The following is a 14,062-nucleotide window of genomic DNA, read 5'->3' as shown; positions in this document are numbered from 1 at the left end:
TTCCTGAAGAGGACCAAAATATTCCTGGATGTTTACATATTTATATCACAGAGGAGCCATTTAAAATGTGTAAAAATGTAAATAGCAAAGTTTTATATATTGCATGATTTCACCAAATGTTACTAAAAATGCTGGTCTGTGGTGCTCCCGTCGTTTGCCTATAATGCTGTTCCTGAGACGCTGTGTGCTTCCATGTCACATTACAATAAATTTGTATGACATATTCCTAACAAGAGATTCATGGCTTCATTTAAAAAAAACTCTTTGCTGGTGTTTCATAATTTTTTTGTGAGGGGGCTGATTCACTAAATATACGGCCCCTAAAAACCGTTCTCGTCCATCCACATTCCCACAGTTGCATCTACCTCCGAGCAGTGCCAGATGGATGGCTTAATGTACTGGAATTTTAACTGACCTTGTGGTCGCTGACCTCAATCTTGACCAGCCCCCAAGCCTCTTAAAGAATCCTCTTGATTTAGAGATGTCACGTTAAGTCACAGTCTCAGACATTCTTCTCTCAGGCCGAACACTCCTTGTGTTTCTGTCTTTTTAAGTCACCATCCATGCTCAGTGCACGCAGAGTCTTTATCACAGCCTCCCTCAAGACCTGTGCCGTGTTTGTAAGTGCAAAGGGGGGAACTAAGTGTGTTTACTGTGAGTTCAAGACTGGAGTGTCTCTCTGTATACGCAGATGCATCAAAGGGCAAGAGGACAACCTCTACCAGCCGTATTGATTTATTTTCTCTTGGCTACGCCCTCTGTAGTACCCAGATGTACTCCTTTTGTGAGTCTCAGAGAGAGGGGCATTCAGTAGACCTCATTAAACCAACATCCTCCTTCAGCGCATTAAGTTCAGAGGTAAAAGTGGATTCGACAGGTCTCCCACGGGGGGGAAGTGTGCTGTGCTTTGTCTGTATCCGCGACTGGTGTGTCTGTGAACCTGTAAATCACTCCATCTGTGCACGGATGCCATTAGGAGAGGAGCTAGAGCTGCAGCAGCAATAAACTACAGATGACACAGATAAGCTAATTCACCCATCCCTCTACTTGGGCTGCAAATACCTATGCACCAAGTTTCATCAAGATATATCATCTTCCAAATGCAATAGCAGTAATGAATCCCATAATTTGATATGCAACCCTGCAGGAGGCAGTTATAGACTGGAGCAGAGCAAGAACAGCGCTCCTGTGTTTCACTGGCATTCCCTGATTTTACCCTGCAGCCTGATTTTATGTATTCACAGTGAAATGATCAATACGTGTAAAATCTACACCTCCTCTGTATTCCTTTCTAATGCATTTGTTCTGGTGATTGGAGACTGAACCCATAATCCCTGATTCTCCACATTCACATTTTTTATTTCTGAGTCTGATCCCTCTCAGTTACTTCACCATAGTAGAGATAGAAAGGAAGAAAGATGGTGTCACTAAGCTTTAAAACAATCACTGTAAACCACCACATTCCCTGCACATCCAACCTGCAGTGTCAACATCCCAGATTCATTCATTAAAAATTACAGTACAACAGTTGTAATTATGATAGATCTGAAATTAAGGATACATGAACATTTAATTAAATAGTAATTAACCAAAGAAAAGAAAAGAGAAAAAAAAGAGATTTCTTATGTTTTTTTCGTATATTTCATTTATATTTTTGTGTTTGTGCACTTTTTCTGTTTTTCTGTTTGTGAAGCACTTTAACGTTTTTGTGCTATGTAAATAAAGTTTATTATTATTTATTAGATATAAAAAAGTAAAAAAGGGAAAGGATAGATAAATAATTAGGTTTGCATTAGATATTATAGGTTTGGCTCAGGGAGTATCCCAAAGTCAAATGTATATATAGGCTATTTTAATTTTTGTATTTTTGTATAATGTTTTTCTTTATCTTCTTCCAGATTTTATCAACCTGTGATTCACAAACTCAATTTTCGAGGTATCTCCAACCCTGATTTCCTTAGTTGCTTCTGGTTTCAGCCTGTTGTTTGTTATCTACTTACGATTCTACACAGTCACTTTTGATCATAAATGTACACAGTTGTAAACAAGTGTTCACGATGATGCTGCAGTGATGACAGATCAACTCTCTGAGGACTCTTGCTCTTATAAAGTGGCGTCTGTGTCACAGTGGATTGAATGCACTGCTGGTGACTCATGTTTGCACTCTTCCCCAGAGAGGATTTATTTTAGCTAAGCCGTCCCGATGCTTTGTTTCCTCTTGTCAGTTGAAGTTGACATTGTAGGATTCTCCCTCTCTGGTTTCATCAGTGCACTCATCATATTAAGTCCTAATTGTACAAGTATCCAACAGCCAGGGGAGCTTCATTCCAACAAATCACACAACTTCTGTTGACGTGTGCACTGTGATGTAATCCTTCTCTCCATCAGTTCATTTTACCGGAGGCGTCCCCCACAGATGAAGTGACTAAAGAGATGGAACAACAGAATGCTCCTCTGGGGCTGAGGCTTCACATCACGACTCTGTGCCTCCACCTAGTGTCTCTTCGCATTCACCCCATCCTTGGATGACATTTTATTCAATATGTCAAACAATGTACTGATCTGCTCATAAATCTTTAGAGGTTCTTGGGGGGATTATGCAAATCAGTTTGTCTACTTCACTTCTAATGAACTAATTCTAATTAGTTGCTTATGAGATCCAAGACAATCTTTTAATCAGGGATGAAGGAGGTCAAAGTAGTTATGCCACAATGTAAAAATACTCACATGTAAAGGTCCTTCACAATTTCACTTGCAGAAGTGTTGATCAGCAATTTAAAAGAATCCCTTTGTGTTTACAAGATAAATTCATTAAGTTCAACATGGAAATTCTTAAATTTACATCTACACCAAACTGTGAATTAATCTGTGCTGGAAATATATGATACCAAAATTGCAGTAGGATAAAAAAGAAAATGCAAGTGCAAGTACCTCTGTAATACTACTTGAGTACAGTACTTGAGTAAATGCACTTTTCAATCCTGCTGTTGTGTAGTGGGTCGTCAGAACGTGCAATTGTGTAAAATGTGTCAACAGGAAATAATACAACTGTTTAAATATGTAGATGGATTCAATCCACAGATCAGTTTTTTCCAGGAATGTTCTCTATTAAACAATAATTACACATAAAATGTTCCATTTATATTTTATATGGGTAGCTGTGTGTATTAAAACAAGTCGCATTAGTTTAATTTTTTATTATTTTAATCCACTGAAGTCAACACAGATAGGGTCAAATGCTGACGGGACCAACGAATTCCCCCCAAAACCCTTGTAACCTACAAAACATACACTTCTGAGAGAGTATCACACTTGCTGGGCGAGGGGCAACAACAGTGCTGAACGTAACAACTCAACAACCATCACCATGAAACTTCCCCAAATGTCAACACTTCACATTATAGCTTGGCATACAAAACCAACACTTGACAAGGCAATGAGGAAGAAATAATCCAGTGTTTTACAGTACTGACGACCCGTGGTTTCGGTGAATAAAGTTTACGACCTTGAGTGACTCTGGTGTCTCAATGGGTAAGGAAAGAACAACTGGATATCTGGTAACTCATTCACAACACTAACACCTAGAACAGTGGACACAATATCTGCACACTGTGAGGGAATTCATACACATACTGGAGCATTTTTCATCAGGTCTCAAAAGATCATGGTTCCACTTCTTTAAAGAGCCTTCATAGATACAGTGCGCTGTCAATATCTTACAGAGGAGGCAAGCAAGGAGTTCAACTCAACGAATATCCAAACACAAACAAAAAGTTGCAAGCTCACATACAGGTTAACCATTTAGTGCAAAAACAAATTCTGTCAATACTAGGTAAAAGGCTTGTGCCCTGGCTGCTATTATTACAAAGCTTACACCACTGTTTTGTGTGCATGTGTGCGTGTGTGCGTGTTTGTGTGTGTGTGTGTGTGTGTGTGCTCTTGTACAGCTATATGTGAGGACCAGTTTGAGCCTACAACCTACGGAGTGAGGAAATTTTGGTTAAAGGTGGGTCCTCACTTTCTGACCCACATTTAATGGACTGTTTGGGGGTTAGGGTTTTAGGGTTAGGGTTAAAATAAGGTTTAGGTTAGATTAAGGGTTAAGGTTAGGCATTTAGTTTGGATGGTTAGGCTAAGGGGCTAGGGAATGCATCGTGTCAATGAGTGTCGTCACTAAGATAGAAGTACAAACGTGTGTGTGTGTGTGTGTACATCATCTGCACATATGCAGCGATGGTCTTATAGCACCAGGTGCAGAAAGGTTGTCTGCATATCCAGCTTCATCTTAGTGCCTGTCTGCATTCTCAACAATATACACCGCTCTGATTATTGGAAGCTTGCCCTGACAACCTTTTCACAAACATGAGGAAAACAACAAAATGATAATATGAGGGGTGGGGGGAGGTGATTCTCAGACAAAATATTATGTAGCAGCCATTTCTCCTCCCTACTCCCATATTCAGGCTGAAACTGAATGAGTGGTTTAACTCTAAAATACCCTTTCTTTTCCTTTCAGTGCAGTCAGCATATTCTAAAAGACGACTTCAATAAAACATAAAACATCAATTCACACAAAATAAAGAAATGAAGAAAGTGCAGCCATAGCACAAAAGGAAGACCAAAGTGAATTGTTCAGCTCATACTGCAAACGTCAGAGATGTAAAAACAATATTCTATGGTCTAATCTTCCATTAGTATTTTGAGATTTTTGCATTAACAAAGTCACATTTTCCTACTGAAACAGCAGTGGAGCCACGTTACAACAAGGAGAGAGGAGGTTTTAACGTTTAAATAAAGGTGATGGTGCTACACCACCACCAGCACATTCTTATTAATATCTGGGAAATACACAGCGCAAGAAGAGAAACTGTAAACAACTGCTGTTTCTAAATTGCCTGCTCGTGTAAACGACAACTTTTTAGGTCAACTTTCTGAGCCAAAAGAAGCAACTCAACAGCTAAAACATGTACAGCAAGAAATTATACAACAAATGTAAACAAATGTAAACAAATAACCTCCATGGATAATCAAACTGGGCTTTAAAAAAGCTGTTTCAATTCACTTGATCTTTCCTTGAAGACTGTGGAATATGGCAGGAAAGAAAAAAAATGGAATAATGCTTTCTTTCTTTTTTTGAATGAGGTGACATGGTGGTAGTGTGTGAATAGAATGGATGGAGTGGTTTGGGTTGAGTGCAGAGGGGGAGGAGTCAGAGGTGACCACATGTCATGTGACAGTGGCTTCTTGTCCCGTGTGGCCCTGCACTCAGTCATGGGAGGAAATTAGCCGAGGCTGGTGATGTTGGCTTTTCCACCAGGAGGAGCCACGATGCGTTGAGTGTTGCGACGAGGGATGTTGTCGTCAACTTGGGCACCTGAAAAAACCACCAAGATAGAGTAGGATATAACTTCAACTTCTAGTTGCGACAGAGGACAACAGAAGATGTGCTTCGACTCACCAGACAAGCTGAATCCAGACTGGTGAAGGTTGCGCACTGGCTGGTGAGCAATCTGCTGCTGCGGCTGCTGCTGCTTAGCAGGGGAGGTCTTCACCGAGGAGACTGTGGACATGACCTTGGGAGTCACTGTCACTTCGCACACCGGCCCGTCGTACTGGCCCCTGGGAACTCCTCGCAACTCTGTGAGCTACACATGCAGGAAAAATCATCAGACCACGAGCTCCCTATACTGTAAGGGCCAGATCTACTAAGATCCCAAACGCTAAATTGCATGTGCATTTTAACAGATGGCATGTTTGGTTGGTTGGCGTTTTGCGGGTGATCTACTAAAAATAATTGCGTAAATGATAACAGGTGCAAACATGGTGGAGGCAGTAGTATTTAAATAAGTGTTTTGCGTGCATAACTGGTTTCCACAATGGAGCATTACGGAGAGGAGAGTGACCGTAAGCACAAAGCAAAATTTTATGCCATGGAATTGGAGGTGTTAGTGGAAGAGGCAAACAAACATGTTGTTGAGCTACAGCAAAGAAATATTCGTATGACTCCAAGAAACACGAAATGGGAGAGTATCTGCGAGAAAGTAAATGCTGTGGGTAAAACAAAAACCGATGAAATCAAGAGAGGATAGCAGGACATAAGAAAATAGCTCCTAATAAAACCTCGGCAAATAAAACAGGTGGGGGGCCAGTGGAAGAGATGTCTCTGACCAATACTGAGCAGCAGGTGCAGTTCACTTTCTGAAAAACAGCTCTCTCTCCGTCTTCTTTCATGCCGTCTCCTCCTCACCACAATAACTGCAGCCATCTGTGTGCAACACTGTGCCGATTAGCACATACCTTTCAAATGTATTAAATATAGACGCAGTCAATCACCACAATTATCTTGAGGCTTTGTAAATCAATTCAAGATTTGCATCTACTCTGGTAGAAACTTGGTAGAAAATTGCATATTCATTAAGGCAAACGTACTAAATAGAGAGCGCGTGTTATTCTACACGCGATCCTCAGTGTGCACCGTTACTTGATCAGCTTGCATGTTTTTTTGCAGGTGAGGTTTGACCACGTTTTACACGCACAGAGCTTTATTAGATCAGGCCCTAAGAGTTCAGTTCCTCTGCATGACGGCGTCTGCTCGGACTCACCCTGCTGCGAGCCTTTATCCTCTTGTACACGTGGTCAGGGAAAGGTTTGCGGCTGATGTAGCGCCCGCAGCCTTCAGTGGTGTGAAGGTTTCCCTCCTCCAACACAATCTTGCCCTGGCTGATCACCACAGATGGACCTCCACGCAGCTCTGTGCCCTCGAAGATGTTATACTCCACAGCCTGAAAGAAGAGATTTGATTAGGAGACGACCACAACACTGCTCAGACGAACACACATGGTGTGTCTTATTACGTGTTTAACATTAATGATGTTTTTCTGATACATTGTGATATGAATATGTTCAATAAAAAGGAGGGATGGTTCCTTTTTTTGCTACATGATTATTTAATAATCAATGCTACAGGATTATTTGATGAGCAGCAACATATCTGATAGTTCTTGTTTTACCTGCTCCAACAGGACACTGTTCACCTGCATTCTGTATTATTATGTTACATTACTAAATCTTTTGTTGCTATAGTAGTAAAGTGTGTAAAACATTAAACTGCTACCATACTTCTCTTAACAGAGCTGGCATTATAATGACTTATGATGTGAAAAGTGTATTGCAGCCAATAACATATAGTTTGAAGAATAAAGTCTCAACATGTGACTGACCAGGTTGTGACTCTTAGCTGAGATGATCTTGGTGATATCTGGGTCCCACAGCACGAGGTCAGCATCAGACCCCACAGCGATGTGGCCCTTGCGGGGATACAGGTTGAAGATCTTGGCTGCGTTTGTGCTGGTCACTGCCACAAACTGGTTCTCATCCATCTTGCCAGTCACCTTTTGAGGACGAGTAATCACATACAAGCATCTCAACATACACAAAAGGTTTACAGGGTGATTTGCTCTACAGTTCTTCATGATATCACTTTTTGGAACATGAGAAATTAGCTCACCACACATTTGTCCCAGATTAGGGACATCCTCTCCTCAGTGCCGTTGGTGCCCTCTGGGATTAGGGTGAAGTCATCTTTTCCTACTGCACGCTGGGAAGTCAGGAAAGTGCAATGAGCACTGCCAGTCACCTGCAAGTCCCCACTAGATAAGAAAGAAAGAAAATTAAAAATGACATTGTCATCTTTGGCAATTACTCAAGACAGAAGTGTGACATACAGTTTATAAAAAGTGCATTTAAGTGCCACTACAGCATCCTTCTGCACAAAGGACATCTCCTAATGAGATGTCACTAAAAGAGCTACAGCTGGGTAAAAATAAAATGCCTTCGAAAGCAGTCACATGTCAAACTGTGTTCCTGCCAGTTTTAGGTCCTGGCACAGAGCGCCTACCATGATAACAAGGAGTTGAGGTAGTCGGGGGTGGTGGGATCAGGGCTGAGTGGTGGAGACGTGACATAGGTCGCTGCCTTGGCCCAGTTCTTGCTCCAGTAATGGGTACCATCTGTGCCCAAACTGGCAGATATGGGCTCTCCATAAACCACAGCACCTATGGGAGAAGACAGGCTGATGTCATTGTGAAGTGGACGTGTGTCAGGACAGTAAGTTCCAAGTTTCTCTTCTTACCCCTTTTCCTGGCGAGAGCAATGACGTCAGCGGCGCTCTTGCTCATCACCTTGGTGATGTAGAGGGGGCAGTTGGTCTGATTGGCTATGGTGACAGAGCGATTGACTGCCTCGGCCTCCACCTGCAGACGCACACAGTCATCATCATCATTCCAGCTCTCTCTTTTCTATTTTAGCTACAGTTACTGAAAACCTGTCCTCTGACTCACCTCCTCTGGGCGGCTGAGCACATGACCTTCAGGGCCAGTGATGCCCAGCTCTAAAATACGTCGCTGCTCCTGAAACGTCCCCACAAAAACAGTATGAGCTAAAATACAAATGAAAATGATAAAAATAAAACTTATACAACTTTGTGAGTACTTTTGTTACCTCTGCAATGATGTCTCCGTTCTCAGCATGCACCTGTGCAATGGCTCCGAGATCTCTGATGACACTGAACACCTCATAGATCTAAAGAAAGTATAACACACGCTCATCAGCTAAGAGGTCAGGTATCCACATCAAAGACATTTAACAGCCTAGTAAACATATATATCCGCCCATATTCACTGACACATGACTGAGCAGAGATCCCACCAACATTGTCCAGAAGCAAAGCCTACCTGAGAGTCAGAAAGTTGGAAAACATCCTTATATGCCAAATAGACCAGGAAAGAGTTGACACCTGAAGACAGAAAACTTATGAGAGAGAACAGCCAAAGGTGGAATAAAGAGCAAAAGAGGGGAAAACCCAGAGTGAAAGAAAAAAGTTAAATCAAAAGGATAAAAAATATTACAGAGCGGAAATATTGATTTACTGTTTAATAATTCACTCAGTGAGAATGTGTAGATGTTTCCCCCCCATGAAAAGCCTAGCAAACATGCAGCAGGTAAGTCAGTGATTTGTGGAGAGGTAGGTCATTGACCGCATACCATGATCCTTCACCAGGGCCTCCATATCTTCCTGAGTGCCTTTGTTCCACTCAGTGACGTCCACATGCAGAGAATAGTCACAGCAGGACTTGCTGTCAGCCCACTCCCTCCACTGCTTGAAGGCAGCAACCAGACTGACGCCAGGCTCCGGCACCACATGGTCGACTACACAACACAAACAAACAGGTTAGATTTAATGTGCATAAACCGACTGCTTAATTAAATCATGCGCTTGACAGCTTGTACATCTGCAGTGTTATAAACCCTGCAAGAGGCTTCACTGTGCTTTTAAACTGGTCGAAATAATGTGGAAATCAGTGTGAGATGATACATACCGATCATGGTCGTTCCCCCAGCCAGGGCCGCCCGGGTGCCCTGGTAGAAGTCATCTGCTGCCACCATGCCTCGATCAGGCATCTGGAACCGGGTGTGCACGTCAATACCCCCAGGCATCACCATTCTCCCATGAGCCTCTATGATCTTAACTCCCCCAGGAACAATGAGGTTGTCTCCGATTTGCCTGAAAAAGAAAAATGAGAAACACACAAAATACTTCAGAGATCATGACAAACACTAAAGCAGCTTTCAGACATGGGAGGCTGTATGTGAAAAGGCATCTCAGGATGAAGAAGAGGTATGATGAAGATGAGTTGCTAAAATAAAACTTAGTTCATCTTAAGAATTGATCTTTAAATTGAACTTACTTGATGACTCCATCTTCCATGTAGATATCAGCCAAGAAGGACTGGTCATCATTCACGATCTTTGCTCCTTTGATGAGAAGACGATCGCTCTGGAACAAGGAGACAACATTCACATTAAGCATAAAAATCATCTTTACACCTGTTGAGCTGCGTCAAAGAGCAAGAGATCATCTCCTTTAGTCACGTTTAGCTCATAGTTAAATAACTGCATTTTTTTACCAATTTCACAGGTGGCACAAAAACTTCAGTGATTAGTTTTCCTAGGGGATTTATTCACATATAATAGACGTGTCATTTGAAGAGAGGAAGCTAATCTTGATCAAAACCTTTAAATAAACTGCTGAGTGGTAGCTCCACCTGTATGAGAAGAAAGAAGAGTGTAGTGCATTGGCCTACTTCTCCTACAGGCTTCCTGAGGTCTCTGAGGACAGTGCGGAGAGATAACGAAGACAAAAGTGTTTTACTGCAGCAGTCACTCTGTTTCTTACGTTCATGATGGGTGGACGCAGACAGAAGGAATGCATTATGTATACAAGTCATGGCTGACTGGCCTGATTTCTCAGGTCGTTACTCTCCTATAATGGGGTCATATAACCTTGTGTCCTCTCTGTACCTGAAGGCTCAGCGATGAGTGTGTGAGGTCGTAAAATTCCTTAGATCAAACAGGCTTTTGGCTGAAGTCGTAAACTCCCTTAGTGTATATAAAAGAACATAGAGGATATAGAGACCCACACACGTCTCTGCTGTAAAAATAGATCCTGTAATCTCCAATTATAAAACTGAAGTGATCACTAAAAAAAATCTATGGACTGAGTAAAGGGCCAAGAGTCAAGCAGCGTAGGTGAATCTATAAATGAAAGAACAGATACTGAATGTGTTAGGTGCACACACAATTTAATAATAGGTTGATAAAATCAATTAAGTCTAATACACCACTGCAACTAACTATTAACTTCATTATCGATTCGTCTGCCAATTATTTTTTCAATAAACTGATTTATCATTTAGTCTATTACAAATGTAAAAGAAATGCTTATCACAACATCGACAACCATGACATCTACAAAACAATCTTCTATTGTTCAAAGTCCAAATATCCAAAATTATTTAATTCACCACGATATTGGACAAAGGAAAGCATAAATCATAGTTTATTAAGTATTTATTCATGATGTTTGATTTAAAAATGACTCCATTACCAAAATAGTTAGTTAGTTTTCTGTCAACTAACGAATCAATTAATCGACTAATCGTTTCGGCTCTAATTCATTACAACCGTCCTGCAACAGATCTTATCCTCATGAAGGTTATATTGTTCAGTGTTTGTGAAAAGGGTTTCAGGGAGGTACTGATTCCTTCAACTTATGATCATTTGGGAGGATGTAGTTGGTGGTGCTGTTTATACTTCTTTGCATATACTCATCAATATAAACAGGAGGGGCAGATTCAAGAAAAGTTGGATCAAGGACAACAGGGACTTGTTATCGATACTGAAGAAGTCTGAAGAAGCCTCTGAGATGTGAGGTCAAACGTCTTCAGGTATCTACAACCAAGTCCTGTTGCCTTTGATTCTTCCTCTCATGGACAACCATGAGCTGGATGTCTGAGACATCTTTACAGACAGGGTGAAAGAAACAACGGGAACACAGAATGACTCACAGAATATAATGGTTTTCCAGCATTATCATCATCATTACATTTGACAAACTGCTGCTACTAGGGATTTTCTTCACCATCATTTAATGCAGTCTTTACTATTTTGGATAAAGTGAGCAATCAAATAATCTTCAATAATAAGACACACAAAGAAGTGACAATGAATAGATGTTTTTACCATTATGCTTATTAATAAATGAACAATGTCTACATATGAAGATATGCGTTACAGTAAATTGAATCAATAAAGACAAAGAGGCCATTTAAGCTACATCCTTGATACAAATACACTAACTATAATTCAGGGACAGAGCCTAATCTTGGTGTTTTATTAAAATGTCTGCGGTGAGTGAAACTACCTTCTTCATCCCTCCCTGGTAAGAGCCGTCTGACTGTGACTGTGTGTGTGGGGGGGGGGGCTGAGGTCCCTGTTGTCTGCATGTTGTGTCTGTGATGTCAGGGCTGTATGTTTCTAACCCTGACCTGTGAGATGTCACAACTACCTTCATAACTGTACAGAACCAGACCAGCACATTTCAGCAGACAGCTCAGTGCCATCAAATGAACTTAAAGCGGCTGCTGGGATGTGTTGGAACTATCTGGTTATAGCGGCTGCATGATGAAAGCTTAGAGGGAAAAACAAGGTTTGGATGGGTGCTGTCCAATGACCTACTTTACCAAAGAGGGTTTACTTCTAATAACCATCACGGCATCTCTACTGTTGATACTGTGCTTTCTGATTTAAAGGCCTCAGCACACACACACACACACACACACACACACACAAACACATGACAGATCCACAAATCAACATTTAAAAGAGTATTTCACACGATCAGGTCCTGGCTGCAGGATTGGAAGAGAATGGGAGGGAAAGGGCTGAAGAAGGCAGGAGAAATCAAGAGGATGGAAGATGAAGAGATGATGGAGCCAAGTGCATGAATAGGATGACTACACCATGAGATGAGGAGAGCTAATGTAGGAGCACAGATGTAAACACACTGTAAATAGAGAGATACTGTCGGTGTCTCATTGTTCGTGCCATGCTGTCAGTGTGTGGATCTGCTGGGCTGCTGCTGACAGGCTCGGTGTAAATGAATGGAAACGTCAGCTAATCACTGGCTAGCTGCTGCTCTAATCTTGAGGCGTTTGACGTTAAAATACAACCCACCGATTCATACATTTGATGATTAATTCCCCAAGTGACTAAACAATACTCACAGTGATTCTTGGGATGTTCTTCTTTCCTTGGTAACCCGACATTTTAACACAGCTGTCCCCTGCCGCTCGCTCGGCTAACGCTAGCTAGCTCGCCTGGAAAAGCTCAGCTGCCCCTGAAAGGATGAATGGATGCTTCTGCTCGTTGGCCGGTCGACGCCCCGGGCGGCTCCCGACGACAGAGAGTGAGGTTTACACAGAGCAGCCCGACAAATAATCCGTAGTGAGCAGATGTGTGTTCGCCTGAGAGAGCTTTGTGTGAATGTACAGCTGGAGAAGGTCCCTGAAGACAGGACAGACACCAAGACAAGGGCCACAGAGGTACCGCGCATGCGCACTGCCCCGCCCTGCACAGCGCCAGGCTTCTCTGGTGTGAGATGGAAACAGGTTCAACACTTTATATAAAGTCTCTGGTTCAGCATCATCTGTTCAGCTAACTGGCTGGGTCTACAGGCTCCTGACCACTGCAACAATTACATCCTGACCACTGCAACAATTACATCCTGACCACATCCTGATCACTGCAACAATTACATCCTGATGACAATTACATCCTGACCACTGCAACAATTACATCCTGACCACATCCTGATCACTGCAACAATTACATCCTGACCACATCCTGACCACTGCAACAATTACATCCTGACCACATCCTGATCACTGCAACAATTACATCCTGACCACTGCAACAATTACATCCTGACCACATCCTGATCACTGCAACAATTACATCCTGACCACTGCAACAATTACTTGAAGAAATTGCTTGAACGAGGTACAATAGTCAAAATATATGAAAAGGTGTGTAGTTAAAGGTCCAGTGTGTAAGACTCAGGTGAAAGGGAACAGAATAATCCTCAGGATGTTTTCACGAGTTCATTTCATCTAAATTTTATGAATTGTATTTTTCTTTACCCCAGAAAAGGCCCTTTATATTAAAATACTTTATATGTACATGTTTTTTCATTAGTCCAGACTGGACAAACTAAACACCTTTTTGAGTTTTTATGACAACTGAAGTCTACCACAGTTTCTTTTTCATGTTTGGAAGGAGAGGGTAAGGTGACGGGTATTCAGCTGCGACATTCAATTTCAACACTACACTTCTTTTTCACAGTTGTTAACAGAGAAAATAAATACTTTGAAGGGGTATGACATGTGGTATCTGTTGCTTAAAAACAATGAAGACAACTGAACCTTTGTTGAAAAGGGAGCAAAGACCTGAATCCATTACCGTGTAGCTGCCCAGTGGCCCATACTGAATTTACAGGAGAATGTGTCTTGATGGAACTTGCCTGTATTCAAAAGGAGTCCAGAGTGCTTTTAGATATGTTGGCTACAAACGTATGTAACTTAAGTTTTAGAAGGATAAGAACTGATAAGTAGTTGGAAGGGGAGTTAAGCCCTTTTACACACTGTCTCTGCGTGATACCTGAAGT

The 14,062-nt window shown here is 41.7% G+C and overlaps 1 protein-coding gene across 1 annotated transcript; it reads right to left on the bottom strand.

The window, feature by feature from the left end:
- Window positions 1-3,186: 3,186 nt before the first annotated feature.
- On the bottom strand, window positions 3,187-12,964 carry dpysl2a (dihydropyrimidinase like 2a). The gene is made up of 14 exons (XM_020093957.2): window positions 12,624-12,964; window positions 9,747-9,835; window positions 9,378-9,562; window positions 9,043-9,207; window positions 8,733-8,794; window positions 8,500-8,580; window positions 8,340-8,408; window positions 8,132-8,252; window positions 7,898-8,054; window positions 7,508-7,649; window positions 7,221-7,391; window positions 6,603-6,782; window positions 5,459-5,645; window positions 3,187-5,374 (listed from the first exon to the last, which is right to left on the bottom strand). Exons 1-14 carry the CDS (start codon window positions 12,663-12,665, stop codon window positions 5,283-5,285), a joined length of 1,743 nt encoding a protein of 580 aa, XP_019949516.2. The 5' UTR covers window positions 12,666-12,964; the 3' UTR covers window positions 3,187-5,282.
- Window positions 12,965-14,062: the final 1,098 nt, after the last annotated feature.

Source organism: Paralichthys olivaceus, chromosome 4, assembly GCF_024713975.1.
Source record: "Paralichthys olivaceus isolate ysfri-2021 chromosome 4, ASM2471397v2, whole genome shotgun sequence".
Lineage (NCBI taxonomy): Eukaryota > Metazoa > Chordata > Actinopteri > Pleuronectiformes > Paralichthyidae > Paralichthys > Paralichthys olivaceus.
This window is presented reverse-complemented; position numbering and strand designations above follow the sequence as displayed.